At 35.8% G+C, this 21,413-nt stretch overlaps 1 protein-coding gene across 4 annotated transcripts in view; it reads right to left on the reverse strand.

Annotated features, from left to right (window-relative positions):
* SPINK5 (serine peptidase inhibitor Kazal type 5) overlaps positions 1 to 21,413 on the reverse strand; it is a 118,146-nt gene that overhangs the window by 22,558 nt on the left and 74,175 nt on the right. For all 4 annotated transcript variants that reach the window (XM_036225013.1, XM_036225014.1, XM_036225015.1 and 1 more), the window contains 14 exons: positions 20,959 to 21,086; positions 19,426 to 19,492; positions 15,997 to 16,124; positions 14,606 to 14,693; positions 12,807 to 12,934; positions 11,501 to 11,576; positions 10,254 to 10,381; positions 8,886 to 8,964; positions 8,090 to 8,217; positions 5,742 to 5,790; positions 5,101 to 5,228; positions 3,431 to 3,512; positions 901 to 1,028; positions 180 to 246 (listed from right to left, as the gene is read on the reverse strand). In XM_036225013.1, coding sequence (XP_036080906.1) covers positions 180 to 246; positions 901 to 1,028; positions 3,431 to 3,512; positions 5,101 to 5,228; positions 5,742 to 5,790; positions 8,090 to 8,217; positions 8,886 to 8,964; positions 10,254 to 10,381; positions 11,501 to 11,576; positions 12,807 to 12,934; positions 14,606 to 14,693; positions 15,997 to 16,124; positions 19,426 to 19,492; positions 20,959 to 21,086 — 1,404 coding nt within the window. The remainder of the gene's footprint in view (positions 1 to 179; positions 247 to 900; positions 1,029 to 3,430; positions 3,513 to 5,100; positions 5,229 to 5,741; positions 5,791 to 8,089; positions 8,218 to 8,885; positions 8,965 to 10,253; positions 10,382 to 11,500; positions 11,577 to 12,806; positions 12,935 to 14,605; positions 14,694 to 15,996; positions 16,125 to 19,425; positions 19,493 to 20,958; positions 21,087 to 21,413) is intronic.

A 21,413-nucleotide genomic window follows, 5' to 3' on the forward strand; every position in this document is an offset into this window, starting at 1 on the left:
TGAATAGCCACAGCTTAAAATATTACTATCTGGCACGTCAAGAAAATTTTGTCAATCCCTGGACTACGTGAACCTCAAGTTCCCTCACACAGGCCTTCGGTAATTTCCTGAGTTATTGCCAAAAAGAAACCATACGACCTCCTTCTTTCATTGTGGTCTGAACCTTTCAGGACAACTACCTTTTCAACTTCTCTCTTAACTTTTATTCTGGATTCAGCTTCTTCTTTTTCTTTTGCTTCTTGCTGGCTATAAGACAAGAGGGAGTGAGGGGTGAATGATTCCTTGTGCCCAGTACCTATTATCTCAAAGGAGAAATCTCTCTAGATAACAGTATTTCATTACTTCCATACTTATACCAACTTAGCTTGGGAGTAGAAAGGCAAATTCACATCCCTACATATTGTTTTTCTTGCTTTTAATGTTGCTTAAAGAATAAGATACATATGCCATAGCAAACCAGTAAATAAAATTTCACTAGAACGCTTCTTTTAGAAACTAAATATATTGTCCTTCTCCCCAGAAAACAGGTAAGATACTTAAAAATAATAACTATTAGCACATTTTAATTTGTCAGACCTAATCATTACATCCTGGATTATTGACGACAGTAAGTATGTATGCAGAGAACACATGCCAGTCCTGTATGCTGCTAACTCTGGGGAATTGACCCTTAGCATATGGTTCTCCCTTACTGGTGATTCAAATACCTTTCAGAACACTAAGAACACTATAAAGAAATGTGCTAACTATATGGCTTTATAATAGTAAATCCCCAAACTCATCGCAAAGATAGCCTGCATTTCTACCTCCTAGAGAAAACTTTCAGCATCGTCATTCTCACTCTCCCCGGGCCTATCTGCTGCTATGCTTGGTAGTAGCAGTGGCCATGGCTCTACTCACAAGAAGGCCTCACACATGGAGCAGGTGTTGCCATGGACTCTCCCATCTGGGCCCTCGATGGGGTCATTCTCTCTGGTGCAGGGAAGTCGTCCATTCCTCACATAGTTGCGGTATTCACTGCACAGCTCCTGTCAAATAAGGGAGGATTTAAGACTCCGGTTACTAAATAAGTAAAAGCGTCTTCCATATTGTCCCATTGAAAACTATGCTATAATGCCCCAAAACATAATGGATGCATGGGGAAAGTGCTGCAGAAGGTGGATATTAGCCAGGATGTTTTCCAGAGGCCCAGGTCACATATTATTTGGAATCTAAAATTGCTGTTATGTATCTCATTAGAAAACCTTCAATTCGATTCAAATATTATTCTCTTCTAGGCATTATGAGAGCTATAAAGAATAATTTATTGTCTCTTTTGTGGTAGACAGGCTAATAGCTACCAACTCTCAAACTTGTACAAGTCCTAATACCCAAGACCTGTGAATACATTACCTTACGGGGCAAAAGAGACTTTGTAGATGTGATTTAAGATGGGAAAATTATTATGGGGAGATTATCCTGGATTAGTCTAGTGTGCCCAACGTAATCCCGAAGGTCAGCCCTTAAAACTGGAAGAGCGAGACAGACGAGACAGTGAGGGGGAGATGTGAGTGTAGACAAATAGTCAGAGATGCAAAGGTTATTGGCTTTGTCGATGATAAAAGGGGTCCAAGAGCCAAGGAACACGGATGGCCTCTAGAAGCTAGAAACAGCAAAGAGACAGATTGTCCCCTAGAGATTCTAGAAAGGAATGCAGCCCGACCAACCATTCTGCCTGTGAGACCCATGTCAGACTTCTAACCTAAAGAACTATGAGATAATAAGTTTGTATTAAGTCTTTAGGTTTGTTAATTTGTTACAGCAACCATAAAAAATAAATACAAAGTTTTTAGTTTCTTTGGAGGAAATATATAGAAACATCTATAAGTTACAATAAAACAAATAATATAATGAAGTAAAGGAAAATTGCTGGCATAATAGATGATAGAGCTATTAAGTATATTGTATAAATGGGGAAAATCTTTAGGGAGCAGCTAATACTCCTTCTGAGCCATGAAAGGTGGCCATAATTTTGACAGTTAGAGGGAAGGGACATTCATGACTTAGAATGAGCAAGGCCACATAGGAGGTGAAGTTCATTATATGTATAATATTGAGAAATTAAGATAGTATAGAAACTGTGCTGTTCCATGGGACTTTGTGAAAATAAAATAATCATAACCATAATCATAATAATATTCTTATTTTATAGATGAGGTAACTAAGACACAAAGACCTGAATTGTCTGATCTTATGGGTAAGGAGATGGAGCCAGTATTTGAACCCAGACAGTCTAAGCCCAGAGTCCAGATTCTTAACCACTATGTTACTGAGTCCACAGGATGGGAAGCCTTAAATCAATGCTTGGCATGTCCAAGAAGCAACAAGGTGGCCATTGTGGCTGGAACAAGGGTAGCAATGGGTAAAATAGTAGGAAATGAATTCTGAATGGTGGCATAGGACAGATCACATATGGTACTATAAGCCACTAAGAGAGTCTTGGTTCTCAGTGAGATGAGGAGATGCTGAGTAGCATAATCTCCTTATGTTTTTAAATAATTACTTTGGCTTTAGAGTTAAAAGTAGATGGTAGGAAGCAAATATGAGAGCAGAGAGAGTGGTAAGAAATGATATCTTCCAAATTAGAAAAAGGTAAAGGAAAGGAATAATGAAGACCTGAGGCGCAGCCTGTAGAAATATCACAAATGGAAGTCAGGTGCCAAATCTAAAGTGCATTACAGGCTTTAAAACCAGAACCTGTGGGCCAATTGCTAGCTCTCAAATGACCAAGTATATATATTTCTTAACTTCTTATCTGAGCTCCCGAGTCCTCTTCTGTAAAATATAAATAATAACATATACCTTGAATGGTTACTGCAAAGATTAGTCCTGAAACTGTTATACCACATGGCATACAGTAGCAACTAAATAATTATTAGCCATTACCACTGTTATCATCATCATCATCATCATCATCATCATCATCATCATCATCATCATGAGATGTTACAGATTCAAACCCAAGACTCAAAGATGCTATTAAGTAATTTTCCCCAAATCTCACAGAGGTTTAATTGGGATAAAAACCTAGGGTTGTTTTTTTTTTTTAACTAAATATCCTAAAACAAAAAGATATGGAGAAAAATCTAAAATCTGCCTCTATCGGTTTTCATTCAGACAAGATAACAATCTATATCCACTTCTTTCTTGGAATAGATTGGCATGATCGGTGGAGAAAGGGGTAAGTGACCTCTTCTCAAATGCACAAGTAACAAGGTCAGATTTGGTATGAATAAACTGAATAAGGAAAAAAGGATCTCCTTCTACATGAGGATCCAAATACATTTCGCAGTTTGCAAAGTTGCCAAGGACACTGAGATTAGAAGGAGGGAGCAGGGCCTCGCCTAGAGAGAAGGAAAGTTACTTGGTTCCGATGACCCGGAACAAGTACCTGTACTGCTTCTCTCTTCACTTTCTCAGTTTCAACTTTCTCCTTTCCTTCCTTGGCATTCTTCTCTTCTTTTTCGAGTTGGCTGTAATAGATAAAACATATATATAAGCTAAAGACAATTTCCCATTCTCTTTGGGAGTACATTTTAAGAAGGAATGAGGATTTTTCCAGACCGAAGGTCAGATTCAGTCTTCAGTATAAATTTATCCAGTTCAAGGGGTGCTATTATTTTGCCCATTAATGCAGCTAAAGTCAGTTATTTATAATACCCTTTTAAAAAATAAGACCAGCATGCTGGAGGTTTTTTGTTTCATTTTTTTTTTAAATTTTTTTTTATCAGCATGTGACCCTTGGGATCACTTTTTTTATGAGTCAGTGACTTTAATCAATAATCTGAGAAAAGCCAAAACTGCTCTAACATTTTTTAAATTGTGAAACCTTTCCTACCTAAATAACTACCATATCAATGATAAAAGCAAGGGATGAAACCAAGTCAGATGATGGGTCCCAAATCAAATCATGTTTGATTATAAAATAAAAATTTTAAATATTATTTTAATGGCATTAATAGCCAAGTTGAAATTCAAGTTTTAGAGTACAGTAGTGATTCAAATCCAGGAAGATTCAATAACTAATATTTTGAGATCAATCATGAGTCAAAGATTCTGGCATTCTTGCCACTTTCTACCCACATGAAGCACATCAAAACCGGAAAAATCTTTAGCCTTTATCACATCTCCTCTAGTCATTACCACAGCACTAGCAAGTGGAGCAGGTGGGAGAAGATCCTGTCTACTGACCTACTCTGTCAATCTCTCCTTTAAGGAAATACGTGCGTATACATAAGATTAGACCTAGACATGTGAAAATGAAGGGACAACAATAACTTTGAACCTCTTTCAAAAGATATTATTTGAATACTTTTCTCAACATTAATTTTTGTATGCGGCTCAGTTGGGGTTTGGGAATCTAGAAGAAGCACCAGAGGTGGTAATATGTAATTAACGTTCTCCTATACTGTCCCACACAATGGCACTCTGGTCTCATGCAGCTAAACAATGGCCTTTTAGGCCCTGGACCTGGCTTAACAGGAAGACATTTTGATAAAACATTTATTATATGGGCCTTCTTCTTAAGGGTTTTGCTCTCTACACTAAGCCACTTATCAAAGTATTTATTTCATCTGTATATAGTAATGTCTCTGAAAGGATAAATATAATTCTATTACATTTCCTTTTCAGGTTCCTTAACAGTCTTCACATCCTAGCCCCACAGACCTCTGTCTAACTACTTTTTCCTGAAACAATTTCTGAATATACTCACAGAGTCATAAAATGTCAGGGGTGGGAGAGAGACCAGTGAGATATTCCACCTATCAGATCATCAAACTTCTGTACTCTTGTTATGAATGACGATTATCAAGTGGTAGAAACATATTAGCACTAAATTAAGACTTGTCCCATGGCTCAATTAGGAGATAGAAGGATAATCGAACAAAAAATACGTTGTCACTATGTGATTCAATATCACCTAATGTGTTTGTCCATGTGTTTTTAAACTTACTTGGCATATAACCCATAGCAAATATTCTACACATTTCTAAAGACGCTGAGATTCAGGGACAATCGATGATGAAGAGATTCAATGGGGGACATGAGGGAGACACTCACAACACACTCGCACACATGGCACACTTGTTTCCATGCATTTTGCCATCTGGGCCGCGAACGGGGTCATGCTCCCTGGTGCATATAAGCATTCCGTTCCTCATCTGGTTCTGAAATTCGCTGCAGAGTTCCTGGAAAATGAAGAAAATGTTTTCTCAGAGCACTTTTCCACCCCTCCTGCACCTTTGCTTAGTGGGAGGAATAAGTGAGAAATAAGAAATGCAGAGTAAGAAGGAAAAAGAAAAGTGATAACGTGTAGCAGTAAATCGATACGTATTTCCGAGGCTTCCATTATGGACTTAGGATTGTCCTGGCACCATAGTGAATCTGTAAAGATTTATCATCATTCTCGTGAGGGCGTTTATAATCTAGGTGCAGAAGAGGACTGACACAATTGATAAGGAACAATGCAAAGTAAATTAACTTTCTACTTTTTATGAAATAAAACTCAAAATTTGAGTTATGCAGTACTTTGGAAACTTCTAATCAAGACCCTTTTTTTCCCTGAGGTCAAAGGTTTTCTTTCTTCATTTCTGGCATGAAAATCGAACAAGAAAATACTTCTGATAATGAGATATCTAGAATGCGACTTTCGAGGAAAATATGTCGTAAAGGCATAGCATTAGCATTTATGAGAAAATTACCTTTGCAGCTTCTCTTTTAGCCTTCGCTCTTGCTTTTTCTTCTTGTTGACTATAAGGAACAGGAGTGGGGGAGAGAAAGAGAAGAAATGGATCTTAAAACAGTAGAGTAGATCCTTAACATTTACAGGTTGATCATTCATCGCTTTGACTATTCTCAAGCAACTCCAAAGACCCATTCATAGTAAACTGTAATTTTATCGGATAATAAGTTAGAATGATTCGCTTCACATAAAAAGAATGATGTGCAAGAGAAAGTCCATTAATAAGTAAATCTATTTAGCTTCCCAGCAAATCTACCGCAATAAGACTTTCTTATTTGTTGATTATTTTTTTTGTATCTGTAACACCTCTTTATAAAGTAGTGATATTTGGCTTCTGAGATGCAGGGTAAGCATGGTAGTTAACAGGCAGACTCTGGAGCCAGATAGCATGAAGAACACAAAAAAGTGTCTTAACCCTCTTCGTGGCATCCTCATCTTTAAATAGAAAGGGAAGGGGAGGGATAGGATCATAAAAACACTTTCTTCATAAGACTGTTGTATTAAATGAGTTGATATATGGAAAATATTTCAAATATTAAAAAAATTGACACAGGTGAAAGTGATATAAGTGATTGATATCATAATCATTGTCATCATCATTAAAAGTGAATTCTCCGAAAATAGGCATATGATGAAAATGAAGTGAGAGTGATGGTTCTTAACCTTGGATAATTGACAGTGTTACAAACTGAGTTTACTGAGCTGGACCTATAGGATAATGGAATCTACAACACAAGTAATTTAATCATGTAGAGACAGAAAAAATTAAATAATTTGTGAAAATATTTTACTATGTTCCAATCAACAAAGACTTGCTCATTAATTAGATTAAAACTCTTTTAAAAGTTGAAAATATTATTTGCACATGGTTTGAAACTGCAAGAAAAGGCTATGGAGGGGAAGAATGATTCTCAAGAAAGTCAATAGCCTTTGCTAACATATCCATAAAATATGGAATGATAAAACTTTATTTATTTTTGATATCGCATTTTTTTGTGATAGAAGAAAATTACTAAAACAGCTCCAAAACTGTGAGGTTTCTCATACTTCTTTTAAAGGAAAACTGACCTAAACTTTATCATGAGTCTAAGTCGACTAAAAAATTCAAGAAGCATTTTCTTTCTATGCTAGGCAATTATCAGAGGAAGCAGCAGAGCTGACCACTAGATGGCAGAATTACTTCCCTGTCGCAGAAAGATTAACAGAGGTAAAGAAAAACAGACTAAAACAAGCCTCAATACAGGCAAGTATAACTATGAGAATTGATAATGGCATTGCTTAATAACCTGTCTATACCATACAGTGAGAAATATTATCATTTTCCGCATCGTTCCTGTACTGATATTTCTATCAATCTCAATTTCTCTGGGCCTTTATTTTTCCATCTAAAACTTGTCGTAATATAACATCTATTTTATACATTTGTTCTGAAGGTTAAATGAGATTAGGTAGCAAAGCTCTTAGCAAGTATATAATGATTATATGCACTTGATATTGGTTATGACGGTTACATGGTCATCGTCTTGACTTCCACCTTACAGATCTTCCATGCTCTCATAGCCCAAACCCCGCTGGGTTATTATATTGCTCTCCGCCAGGGGAGACAGCACTACAATCCTTTTAGAGAGTCTGGGTGCATAGAAAATAAACTGGAGCATTCCTTGTCACAAAGAGCAAAAAACTGAAGGAATATCATGGACTTTCTTGTTTGAGGGGACATGTCATTTGTTCTACAGTTATATTTTAGTCCCCTATAAATGGGCATCCAACTTCTATACAATAAAATCACCATTCCTGAAGCAGCCTTCCTCTACTCTAACTACTATAAAGTTTATCTTCATTTTTCACCCAAATCTGTCTTTTTATAGCTCTCATCCATTTTAATTCTGTTCCTTGAGGTCACACAGAATGAATAAGAAGAGATGTAGTAAACTAAAATCTATAAAATCTAAAGTTTACTGTGCGCCATAATGATATTTTACATGTCACCTCATCCATTTTCTATTTTAGCTGATAATCCTTTGGGAAACTAAAAGCAGCCAGTACAGTTATCATAGAGTATTCTCTCAATAAAAGATTCTGAGTTCTTTCTGAAATATCCTAAAAGAAATTATTCCGCATCTCTTTACATCCCAACAATTATCATCTGACATCTTTTTAGTTTTGTGATTTTTTTTTTTAGTTTATGTAATGTGACACCCGAAATTGGTTGTTACAGGAAAGAAGAAAATGCATTATTTATAGTTGGTTGAAAATTTCTCTCGGTTCCGTCTCCGCACTCTTTCAGAAGCCCTGAGCTCTACTCACAAGAAGACCTCACACATGGAACAGGTGTTGCCATGAAGCTTCCCATCTGGGCCCCTGATGGGGTCATTCTCCCTCGTGCAGAGAAGCTGTCCATTCTTTCTTGATTTGCGGTATTCACTGCACAACTCCTGAGAAATTGAGGAAGGAAGTCTGAGGTGTTGAACACAGGTTGGATCATATTGCAAAAAGAGCTAAAGTTTAGACTTTTCCTTAAATGGGAGGCAGCAATTGGCTTATTTTAGGAGAGTTCTTAACTTTGAAGACATGAATTAAGTGATGAAAAATTATTTAAAAAATACCATAACCTACTGAAGCAGAGAATTAAGCTACAATAATGCTCAGTCTTTTAAATGACAGAAAGTTAGGTATTCGACTATTTGTTCTCAAATATGTCTTCTAATTTACAACCATTTGTTTCAAACTTGTATTTGAAAAATATGTGTGAGTCCCTTTAATTTATCCTTAATGATGAAATATGAGAGATTTTAAAAAATTAATTTTTTCATGCATATTCTTTATTTACAGGCCACTCCAATGATACTAGCTGAATTTACAGTTGTGTTATAAAGCCACTGACACTTTAATAAAAGTCCAAAAATAAACATTAAAAAAAAGTAATGGACTCAACCTAGAAATAGTCACATTTACACATGTGTATATGCACACCTAGAAACAAACATACAAACACAAACTATCCAAATGTTTCCGTTTCAGAGAATTTATGGGTTGCCGAATACCAGCTATAGATTTTAGGGCCACACATCTGTGACCTCTGACCTGTAAAAGGCGCTCTCACCTCAAAGGAAGTTGTGTTCTCGGACTGTCTTTTATTTCTTGACTCAGCTTCCTTCTTTTTCTTTTCTTCTTCTGCTTGGCTAAAAGAGAGTGATTAAAAAGGAGATGAGTAAGATCATAGAATCTCCAGATCAACAGTACTCTCAAATATGTAATCGCTAGTTAATATTTATTAAATTCTTACTTTGTGCCTAACCTTGTGCTCATACTAATGAAATCCTCAAATCTGCATGTTTCAAAGCTGCTATTTTAAGCCCAATTTACAGATAAGAAAACTGAATGCACAACTTTCCCAAAGACACACTAATAAATGCAGACTAAGGATTTAAATCCTAGAGCAGAGGTGGTTTTCTAAACTTCCAATATTCACAACTGTGTCTCTGACTACTATCTCACTGTGCTTTAAATTGCCAATAAATTCTCTACCTACATCATCCTTGAAATCCCATGGTAGATCATTTCATCTATGAAGTCCTCGAACCATTAGAAATTTCCATTAGAAACTTCACTGGCCCCATTTTCATCCATGGAGACAACCTGGAACTAGTCCTATTTCCATCTTTAAAAACAAAAAACTACTTGGATATATCAAGACTGTGACTTTTCCCTGGCTACATGTGCCAAGCCTCAATAACTCTCAAAGGATGTGGTTTTAATACATCTTTCCATCTCCTCTAAATACGGCATCTTCCTGTTGAAGTGGCCCTCTCGTAATTAAACATAGAAATGAAGCAGGAAATGAATCTGAACTCAGAGCTCACATTTTATAGAATCCCTGTTACGATAACAGTAATTGTCTAGTGGAAGACAGAAATGTTTAACAAATGGTCATGCACATACATTTACAAACACAAACTGTGATTAGTACGATGAAAAAAAAGTTCTGATTACTATGAGGAAGAAATTTAGGGTTAGAAGCATAGACGAGGCTTCAGCAAAGTTCTTCAAACTGACGAGACACATGAGAGGAGTTAAAGCCACCAGAGCCCAGATGTTCCATAGTCCAATTACCCCCCAAGTCCTGCGTATAAACTGAGGCACTGATTTGCATATTGCTTTGTTTGGTTTGAGATTTGTTGTGTGATTTCAGATTACTTCCTATCCTACTCTGTATGGTAAGACTCTTCTTCTACATCATTTACAACCAGCGATTGACATGCAGAAATCATTCTTTGGTGATCATGCAAAAATGTGGTACGAAATGCTATTGACAAGAAACGAACACAATTTAAGACGTAAAATATAATAAAATATTAGATTAATATAATAAAATATTATAATAAAATATAATTTTTTAAAAAAAGAGAAGAAAATGAAGCAGAAAGGACCAAACCTCCCTTGCCGCCCAGCTGCAGTCAGTGCTACTCACAAGAAGGCCTCGCACATGGAGCAGGTGTTGCCGTGCATTCTCCCGTCTGGGCCCTGGATGGGGTCATTCTCTCTGGTGCACGGGAGTTTCCCGTTTCTCACAAGCTTGCGGTACTCACTGCACAGCTCCTGTCAAGACAGAGAAAGTAAGTTGGACATACATATCATTCCCATTTAAAGCAGAAGATTGGAACATCTGCATTGGCAGATACTAATGTTTTGTTTCTTCAAGCCCAGGTGTGTTTTAGGTGTATTTCTCTTAAATGTAAAGTTCAATTTAACTGACAACACTTATCAGTTGCTAAGAGATGGGAACAAATAAGACATACTAGAATGTCACAATATAATAAAATAAGTAGACAAGTAAACTCCACTATAATCTAAACAAGATAACATAATTGTAAACATATAGGTACAAGAGAATCCAAGAACTCAGAGGTTGAGATCATGCAATCTGATTGTGGAAACCAGGGTAGATATCAGGGAACAAAAGAAATTTGAGTGAGACCATGATGAGTAAATAAGATTTTCCTGGGTAAGAAATGGAATGGGAAACATGTACTCCTAGATTGTCAAAATATGCTGACAAACACGAGGAGGACACTACATGGCATATAGCAGAAGATGAATTTCGGAATGAATCCTGTAGTTAATGACAAGCCGAATGTGGGCTTAAGCAGAACAGTAAATATTTTGCAACTTTATCTGTGTTAGGGAAAATGGTTGAATAAGGGAAAGGATGGAACTTAAAGGAAAAATTAGGAGACTCTCATTACCTAAACGATAGGTGATAATAACTTACATATGACTATAGAAAGAAATACTGTTATATTTCAGAGGTAAAAACCATGCTCTGTGTGTGTGTGGGGGGGGGGGGAAGAGAGAGAGAGAGAAAGGGATCGAGATATTTTTAATCTCAAATTTAAAAAAAAAACTCACATGTAGAAAATATACAAGTAGAGTCTCTGAAAACTGATTAGTAAAAGCTAGTACAGTCTGTAATTGATGAAACTAGAACTGGATTCATTTTTCACGCTTCAGATTAATTATTTTTATTATACAAGCTTAGCTTCTGATGCAGCAAAAACTGATCAAGTCCCATAGCATTCGTCTCAATGTCATCCCCAGACTGAAGAGTTAAGATTTTCCAGGGATTTTTACAGGGCAATAATATTTCAGCCTTTGGGCCTTTTGAAGTATGTTTAAATAATAGTGCCAAGTAGGATTTATTGGAGAGATTCCACTCACTGCAAATGAAGTTGTATTTCCAGATTCTCTTTTACTTCTTTCTTCTTCCTTTTTCTTTTCTTCAGCTTCTGCTTGGCTGAATGAGAGAGAAAATAAGAAGAGCCGTAATACCAAATCCAGGCAATAATCTCTCCACATTCCAGTATTGCTAATCTGCCCTCCTTCCTTGGCAAGAAGCAATTTTGTCTTTTTGTCACTACATATCTACGAGAAGCAACAAAACAGGTTCAAGTATGGTAAGATACCATAACTTCTTCATAGTTTCTGCTTAACATTGAAAGAAAGATAGAAATTTTGGATCTAGAAAACTCACTTTCTATAAATTATCCTTCTTGCTGGTGGTCAGAAAAGAAACATCATTAAAGTCCATAAAGGAGATTATCAAAACTGATGCCATGATGACATTACACTTGGAGGCTGAAAGTGGCCTTAATGAAGCATATGGACTGGTTTGCTTGTTGTTTCATGGAGAGGAGGTGAGGCAGAGAGGCTGTGCGCTACACACTCAGGCTATCCAAGATCTCTACGTTCAAATCTATGGTCCATCACATCATGCAAACCTGGCTTTATTAATTAAACTTAAATGTATTGCTTACTCATGGCTATGTTATCTAAAGACAAAATGCAGGCTGGGTGGTAAAAGGCCAATATTTTTTATACACTGATAAACCAAATGAGCATTAATTTGCTTTGAACAACAGAATTGCATGGTATGTGCAGTTAACCGATGGTATTTCAACCATACATGTTGTCAATCAAAACAAAAGACCACCGATTCTAAATGTAAATCAATTACTTCATCTGAGCTCAGTCACGTAAACTGAGAGCGGTTCCAAATTTTGAAAGCAAACTGTTCATTTTAACTTTTAGAGAAATATCCTATTATATAAAGGAACATTTAATGTAATTTTATAAGGGTTCATGGTTATTCTATGGGCAACTTTAAATCTACTAATTAATGTCTATATTAAGTGCTAACTTTAGACCCTAACCCCTCTGAAAGATAAGATGCTTATAAACTTGTACAACAGGTTCATATAGGAAGCTTTAGCACTAGGGAGGACTGGATATTGGCACGAGCTCATGTTTGTTCCAGGACTAAAGAATGAGTGCCAAGGGAAACAGATGTCTGGAATAAACAGCTCTAGGTACTTACTCCCAGCTCTGTTCCTAACATTCTCAGTGTGACTTATTCAACTCCCTTCCCTATTTCAAAGCACAGTTTACCCACCTATGATATAAATTGGTTCTATGAGTTATCTGTAAAATCCCCTCTCTCCAGAACATTTTGTAATTCTATACTCACTAGAAGGCTTGACACATGGAACACAGGTTGCCATGCATTTTTCCATCCAGACCACGAACAGGGTCATTTTCTCTGGTACAGAAAAGTATTCCATTCTTTGCATGATCTCGATATTCACGGCAGAGTTTCTGAATAATGAAAATGAGATGGCTTAGACAGAGTTCTCTGTTTACAAATTTGAGATGCTCTTTATCAATGATATTGGTAAAGAAGAAATAAGGGTCAAAAATAAAGCTCTTAAGATTTAGGATCATCCAAAATTTTTGTGATATTTTTCTCCTTGTACTATTCATCTGTAAGTGTGTTCAACAAATATATTAAGTTAAAGGAATATAAATATGAATGTGGTTTAGCTTTTATATCACTCAAATGGAAAGAATAAAGAATTGTAATATAGAAAGCTAAGGGATATGACACATGTCTGAATTAAGTGTGTAGAAGCACGAAGGAAAAAATAATTTATGGAAGATTAGAGAAAAACTTATAAGTTAGTTGTATCTTTAGGCTACATACAGAAAAACAATGTGGCAAAAACATCCTCCAGGGGGAATTAAAATATGCAAAGACATAAAGGTATAAAAGAATATGTTATTTCAAGATAACTGATTATAACCATGAATATAGTGGCAAAAGAATGAGCTAAGAGAGGGAGGTTTAAGAACTGGTCAAATAGGAAATCTTGAAGATAAATCAAAACTAGGCCACTAAACTTTGGAAGGAATTTGGATTTTAGTCTTAAAAAAATGGGGAAATGAAAATATTTATAGCAGAGAAGGACAGAATCATTTTGTCTTAGAAATATGACCCAGCCAGATGTGTGGAAGAATTAGGTGGCTAGAGACTGAAGTTAGGAAAAGTATAGAAGAAAGGAATGATAGGGAGGGAAAAAGCAAGAAAGAAACGAGAGAAAGAAAGGGGAGAAAGGAAGGAAGAAATTGGAAGTGAAAAATAAAATAGTTGAGAGAAATTTAAGAACTAAAATTAAAGAGATTTTGTAACCTAGAATTAAAGGGAAGAAAATAGTTGAAAATGAGGCCTACAGGAAGATGGAATTACTTGAAGGCAGAAGGTGAACTAATGGAGTAGGCTATTTTATAAAACTGTGAACTACACATAATAGAGGATGGGATAAACTCTTGTAAGAAATAAGTTATCCAGGGTTTTTTCAAGGAGTAAAATGGTCCGAATAACTCTAGGATAACTTCAAACGTTGGATTTTCATAATGCCATTGGTTCATGAAAATATTTCCTACTCTATGAAAACAATGTAGAAGATAAACTGAATCTTGAGGATTGAGGATTATGTTGGCTGGAAGTATAGATATCTGGCAGGATGCTAATGCATCAATGCAAAGGAAAGCTCTTAGGCATCTGAGCTAAGATGGCGGTATATAAAAAAGGCAAATGACTAGTCAAGATGTTTACAAAGTAGAAGGTACTATGATTCTAAAGAAAGCATATTAAAAATTTCTACTTATATTGCTTTCAAAATAAAAACTTCCAAAACAACTACCACACCTTTGCAGAAGGATACATATCAAACAAGATAATGCTTTGATATATACCTTCATTTAGGAATGTGGAACTAATACGAATTGATTAATTTCCTCCAAATAGAGCTAAAAATCATAATGCCATATTATTCTTCTTAAGATTAAAAATAATAACTATAAATTGGTTTCCAGAAAACCCATTAGTAGTGAAAGAAAAACAAATCAATATTGAAAATGCATTCTAGAGTAAAATGCGCACACACACAATGCAAAAGTTATAACTAGATTGATTAAACGAATCCCCACCTCAATTTCTCTTTTAACTTTAACTTTTTCTTCAGCCTTTCTCAGGTTTTCATCTGCTTTATTTTTTTCTTCTGAAAAACGCCGTTTGCTGGAGAAAGAAATAAAGTAAATAAGTATAGATGTTTCGAACTTTCATGTCATAAAATAGTCATAGGTGTAGGTGGGAAAACAGCTAAATGGTTCTGAGTTCTTGTATAAACACTTTCCAATCACTGTAAAGTCTCTTATTCTATTGAAATTTTTATTAGTTCCCCAAAGAACCCCTTTCATTTTTCTTTTATGAACACCATTCCCTTCCATTGCAAGGATTCTTTTAGTTATCTTCCTTTCTTTTAAATCTCCCCCGTTTAAATTCTACCTTCTTTCAGAAGATATCTCAGATCTCGACATGCAAATGAATTCTACATCTCTCACTGTTTTTCCATACCTGAATATTCCCACATCCATAGCTTATTTCTGCTAGTTACCCTTAAGTTTCTTGAGAGCAAGGATCTTTGTTCCTGAATTCATCCAACGTTTAGTCAGTAAAGATTTTTTGGCAAGCACTGGCCTGGGCCCTAGGCATGTAGTGCAGTAGTACACAAAATGAACACATACTCGTCTTCTTGGAATTTATAGCCAAGTAGAGAAGACCGACAGTCAACAGGTAATCACAGAAATAATTATATGGTTACCAACAGCAATGATTGTTATAAAATAAAATCATTAAGAATTATAAAGATTGAATTTCAATTAGGGATTTTAGGAGGTTTCATTCAAGGAAGTATAATCTAGGATTGCAACATAAGGAAGAGAACACATTAGCTGGCCACGCCTGAGACGAAGTGGTACAGGACAGCATATAGGAAAGAGATAATAGAGTTTAAGGATCTGAAAGAAAATGTGATGAGACCTTGTTTATGACATCTTCATAAATGCCATAATTTACATGTTGCGGAATCTGCTCTTCCTCAAGGTCACATGTCCACGTTGAAAAGATAAAGTTAATGCAATTCACATACGAACCTGAATTTTTTGTGGGCATCCCATCTAAGTCTGTCACAATGGGATAATTACTGAAAGAAACCACCAAAGTCTTGGCATCTGATTTTACCCTTATTCTGTATTAGACTATCTCATAAAAAGGTTTACAAAGGTCTTGGAAGGAAATGTTATTTCTGAGTAAGATGGATTCTGTTTTCTAGTCTTCCAACTAGAAAACAGAATCCATCTTACTCAGAAATAGACTCGGTTAGGATCTACTTACTAGGTAGTATTATGATTTGCAGAGAGCATGAAACCGCTCAAAAATTCTTAGCAAATCCTCACCTCAACATTGTTCCTAGTCATTATTCCAATCAACCTCCACTTCACCTTCTGAGTCACTCCAACGAAACCACATCTATACTCACAAAACTTCGGCACACAGGGCACATTTGTTGCCATGCATCCTTCCATCGGGGCCACGGACTGGGTCACTCTCCCGCGTACAATAAAGTCTTCCATTCCTCACTTGTTTTTCATATTCCTGGCAAAAATCCTTTAAAAAGACAAATAATTACATTCAGCATTTTTCTACTTTTTAATACAGAAAATGCATATCATAGCTCTATAGTCAAAGAATGTCAGGTCTCAAAGGTATGGATAAACACATATAGCCTATTGAGAATTAATAGAAAACAGTAATTACCTTGTGAAATTATACTGTATCTGCTATGTGATATATTTATTAAAAGGTCAAAGGGTCTTGGAAAAAATAAGGTTGAATAAATATTTTCTAAAACTAGATAGTTCTTGTTAACTTTCAAATCTAGAAAAAAGATAATAAAAACAAAAGATCGTTCATGGAGTTCCACCAAAGACATAACAAAATGCAGCAGCCAAAGTAAAAAAAAAATAGTTACCAATGAACAGAGTACAGAATCTGTGAGATAAGATGCTTAAATGGTGCTTAACATGAATGAAGTCAAAAGCAATCCAAACTAGTTGGCAAGGAGAAAGGAATGAGCTGGTACCCAACAGCATTTTGCTTAATTTGTTTTCCATGTGGACCGGTGGATCATTTTTATGCACTCTGCCTCCTTTATTGATGTTCATAATATTTCTAATATGGTAGGTAGAAACCTCAGAAAGAGTAAATCTAATTTTCCTTCATTCCCCACCTTAGAGAGTTAGATAATCAAGGCAAATAATTATTTAGAAAACTTTAAAAGGGTAATAACTTTCCTAAAAAATCCAAGGGATGTTTGCACCCAGATGTCCTAATGCTTTGATTCAGTACTTTCAGGTTTTCTCTGTGTTTTGAAAACTACTATTTGATGAGGGCTAAACTTATACACACACACACACACACACACACACACACACACACACACACACTCCAAGTTCCTCTAGACTCGGGAATCTCTATGTCAATATCATATTTTGTGATGAAATATATTACCTTAATATAACCCACAAAAATGCTTCTCTTTAGAATTCTTTTCAACTGTTACCCTCATCTTCCCATTTCAGCCAACAAGACGTGTTTAAAGAGTGTGGTTTGCAGTCAGAGGACCTGGGCAGCTAGATTGTGCTCCTAACTCACTGGGACACTGTAACAAACCCTATCATCTTTGGGACCCTCTCTCACCCCCTACACAATGAGGTTTTTGGAACGGATACCCTTCAGGCCCTTTTCTAGTGCTTGTATTTTCTGATTATTTTTAATAATACATATTTCATTATGATGCTTTAAAAGAGAATCCTGATTACCTCCTAATAAGAAGATATTTGTATTTGGAGGAGCAATGGGTGTGCTCCAAACTTCCTGGTTGTTACGATCCAGGAACACAGATTCAGATGACAAGTCACCTGATAATCACAGCATGGTAATAAAATTAATGCTTAATAATTCCCATAAGAAAAACAATGATAATTTCAGTTTATAAGTTGTGATTCATTCAAGGAGATTCTGAACAAATACCTCTTTAGCAACCCATTGACAGTTTAATTATGGGGCAGATATTGAGCCATCACTATAAAGCAGTCCTTTTCAACATAATCATGTCCAGTGACCCCACCAAAACAATGAATGACTCCAGCCACAGAGAGGACAAGGGAAAAATAGCTGAGATGTGATGAAAGACAAGGAAAAAAACCTCTCTGTGTTTATGGAGTAATAAAATGCTGAATATCACAAGAAGATCCAAAATTTTAGACAAGTTTGACAACCACTTCTAAAGAACTGATTTTCAAATTTCAGTGAGTATTGAACGAATTACTGGCAACTATGTGCGTGTGTGTGTGTGTGTGTGTGTGTGTGTTAAATTGTTGGGGTGACAATGATCAACAAAATCCAATAAGTTTAAAGTGTACAATTCAACAGTGTGTTGTATGTATATTGCATTGTGTGTTCACCTTCCATAGTGTTCTGTGTTACTTAATTGAAAACTGAATATCCTATTTAGGGTGGGAAATCTGCTTCATTGAAAAGCATTATAAAGTGGAAGTTTAGCCCTTGACTACCAAAAACTGGATCTATGTCTCCCTTAGTAAAGCAAATGCCCTGCAATCGGCAAAAATAGTTTTTACATGGAGAGCACAAAACGGTGCAAGACAGAATCACAATCCAACAGGAAAGTAGAATTGAGATCATTTATCCAACCTCCTGATTTTGCTGACAAGAAAATCGAGGCCCAGAGAGAAGAGAGGACTTGTTCAGTTTCACACACCCAGAGTCTGACAGAACTAAGGCTAAAACTCCCATGCCCTGACTTCTCAACAAAAGGCTAATCATTTATTCAAAGTAGGGTTTAATAATCTCATTGATTTAAGAAATCCAGGCTGCATTACCTACAATGCCTATTCTATTAACAAAAGGATTCTTTTTAATACTAATAACTAGATAAAACAATTTTAAGGATATTAAACTTTAAAACAACAATCTAAATATTTGTTTGAGATTTTTATTTAAACAGAAGCAAGACCTTTATAAATGCAGGTCTCACTAAATATAACAACCAGAATGAAAGAATTAACGACTTTGATTACTGTCAATGGGATTATACATAAAATATACGAGTGGCTATTATATTTTAAAGACTCTAGAATTATTATTTTAAAGTTATTCTCGTCTAATTTACATTATGTTGCATTTTTTATAATTTAATCAAAGCAAGATTAATTTACACTAAACAAGAGAGAAGTCTGTTGGAAATTATAAACTTTATGACTTACATTCTTTTTTTTTAGCAAAGAGGGAAACTGCATTTTTTTAAATTAATTAATTTTTCATGATGACATTAGTTAATGAAATCCAATAAGTTTCAGCTGTACACTTTAACAGTAAGGCATATATATATTTACACTATGTATTGACCTCCCATAGTTAGATTCTTTCTGTCACCACATATTTGACCCTCTTTACCCTGTCTGCCTCCCACTTTCTCCCTCCCCTCTGGTAACCACTAGTCTATAGTCCATGTCCATGAGTCTCGGTTTGTTTGTCCTGTTCACTTGTTGCTTTTAGGTTTATATCCCATATATAAGTGATATCATGTGATTTTCAACTTTTTCAGTCTGGCTTATTTCGTTTAGCATGATTATCTCGAGGTCCACCCATGTTGTCGCAAGGAAATTGCACATTTTGAGCATGAGGCGGGAAATACCAGTTTTAAATTTGAATTTAATGATTAACATACTAGGAATTGTCAATTGAGGAATTGTGAAATTAAAGGAAAAAATTTCATGTGACAATGAAGGACAATGACAGCATTAAATTAAATTACCTCAGATGGTCAAGCATAAGTTTGTTAATATTTATAGCCACAAAAACCAAATTGTATGGGTGAATAATTTACCTTTTCTGCACTTCGTCGAATTCTGGTTTCATCATGTCGCTTAGCATTTTCTTCAGCTTCTTTTAAGCTGTTAAGAAAGAAAACAGTTGGTCAGTTTATGACTCCATCAAATTTTTAGTGTCTGGTTCTGGGCTAAGCACTTTCATATCCTTGCCTTAGTTTGTTAAGATGATCCAATGCATGAGACAAGCTTTTCTCTGTCTTGACTGTCAGAGCTTGAAAATTGCTAAAGATAAGGAAGGGAGTGAAACTGACTCACTCACTGACAGTCAATTAGAAGCTTTGTTCTGTAAAACTGGATAGGCGTGACTCCTTGATTGACAAACAGAAGACTGTCAGGAAAATTCCCTTTAACAGGCAGAACCAAGGGCTTTAGAACAATGCTGTGACAAGGGTGAAACCAAACTGGGTATTTGACATACTGTCATCCACACCCTTGTGTATAGCTTTTTATATCTTGTAAAGTATTTGTTTGCCTTCATGTGAAAGCATCATTGTTATCAAAAGCTACATGGAGTTCTGCTTCTAAGTCCTTCATATCTATTATATATAATTGCAGACTCATCCTGAGATAGGCATTATTGTCTTAGTTCTGCAGAGGAAGAAACTAGGAGTTAGGGAGGTCGGATTCTCTTTTTTAGCTTATACATTAAAAAGGAAAGTCACAGAATTAGTGCAGGTTTGAACACTAAAAGTGCATGTCTTCTGGATAAGAAAGTGGATATCAGACCGTTTCCTGTCTGGAAAGCAGTTATAATCATTGTTTTATAAACTTGATAGGACCTGCACTTGAATTCTACAACAGTGCACTGTAATTTTCAAAGGCAGGTGTGAAGTTTATGAACCTGTAAATCTTACTCTATCCTGATTTAAAGATCTAAAGATTTATAGAGCACTTTAAGGTTTGCTGACATACAGATCAGAGAGTCTATACCTTGTTTAACACCCAGAATATTACAGACTCATTGGATTGTACTTATATCTGGGTCTCAATGCTCAGAGCCATGTCAGGTGGTCAGAGAAAGAGTCACCCAATAGGTCCCCCTTTCATAGAAGTCCACCTTTTATACTAATAATGAATTCAGCCATATAACATTATTATTATTATTATTATATTATTACTCTGTTAATTAAGACTATCATTTTTAGTAAGAGTCTCTATTCATACCCAAATGAAGTAATATATGTCAAATGACTAATATAGGTCATTCCATTTGAAAGTACTTCTTAAATTTTAAAACATTGTACCTTATAAAATACTATGTATTTTCAAGTCATTGTAATTAAACTAAGAGTTTTGAATGTAATAACTAACATAATCATTAATCCACTCCTTGCAAGGAACTTCAGCTGATGATGTGAATTAAAAAGAGAAAAGCCACTCTGGGAGCAAGGACTACTCCATCTTACAAAAAGGACTGCATGCCTCGTGAAAAGGCCTTGATCTCTCTGTGCAGTGGTTCTCAGGACAGTAACCAAGTGCACCCTCATCAGGGCCACCTACTTGGCCTGCTCAAAGATGATGATACTTACAATAGCTCAGCACACATTGCACACTTATTTCCATGTGTCTTTCCATCAGGACCAAGAACTGGATCATTTTCCCTTGTGCATCCAAGTCGTCCATCTTTCACATAAGGCCGAAAGGCACTACATATATCCTGAAGAACAGGGAAGGAACTTGACATTCGCCATCCTGATTACAATGCTTACAACAACTGTTTTCAGAAATTTTATAGAACTCAGTGCCTCTCTGTCCAATGCACACTAGCCACCTAGAGCAGTCATAGACGTGTAGAAGTAGCTTGGTAGGTATTGTATTATTCCTATCGGTAAGTATGGAACTCGTTTACTGATTCGTTTATTAGTAAATATGGATGACCTACTATGTGCTATGACTAAGGTAGAACATAGTCCTTGTCCTCAACTTGCTGACCATCTGCTGGGTGACACTGACAAAGAGATTTAAAATATGTTCTAAATGCCTT

The sequence above is a fragment of the Rousettus aegyptiacus genome, unplaced genomic scaffold (genome assembly GCF_014176215.1).
Source record: "Rousettus aegyptiacus isolate mRouAeg1 unplaced genomic scaffold, mRouAeg1.p scaffold_m13_p_7, whole genome shotgun sequence".
Lineage (NCBI taxonomy): Eukaryota > Metazoa > Chordata > Mammalia > Chiroptera > Pteropodidae > Rousettus > Rousettus aegyptiacus.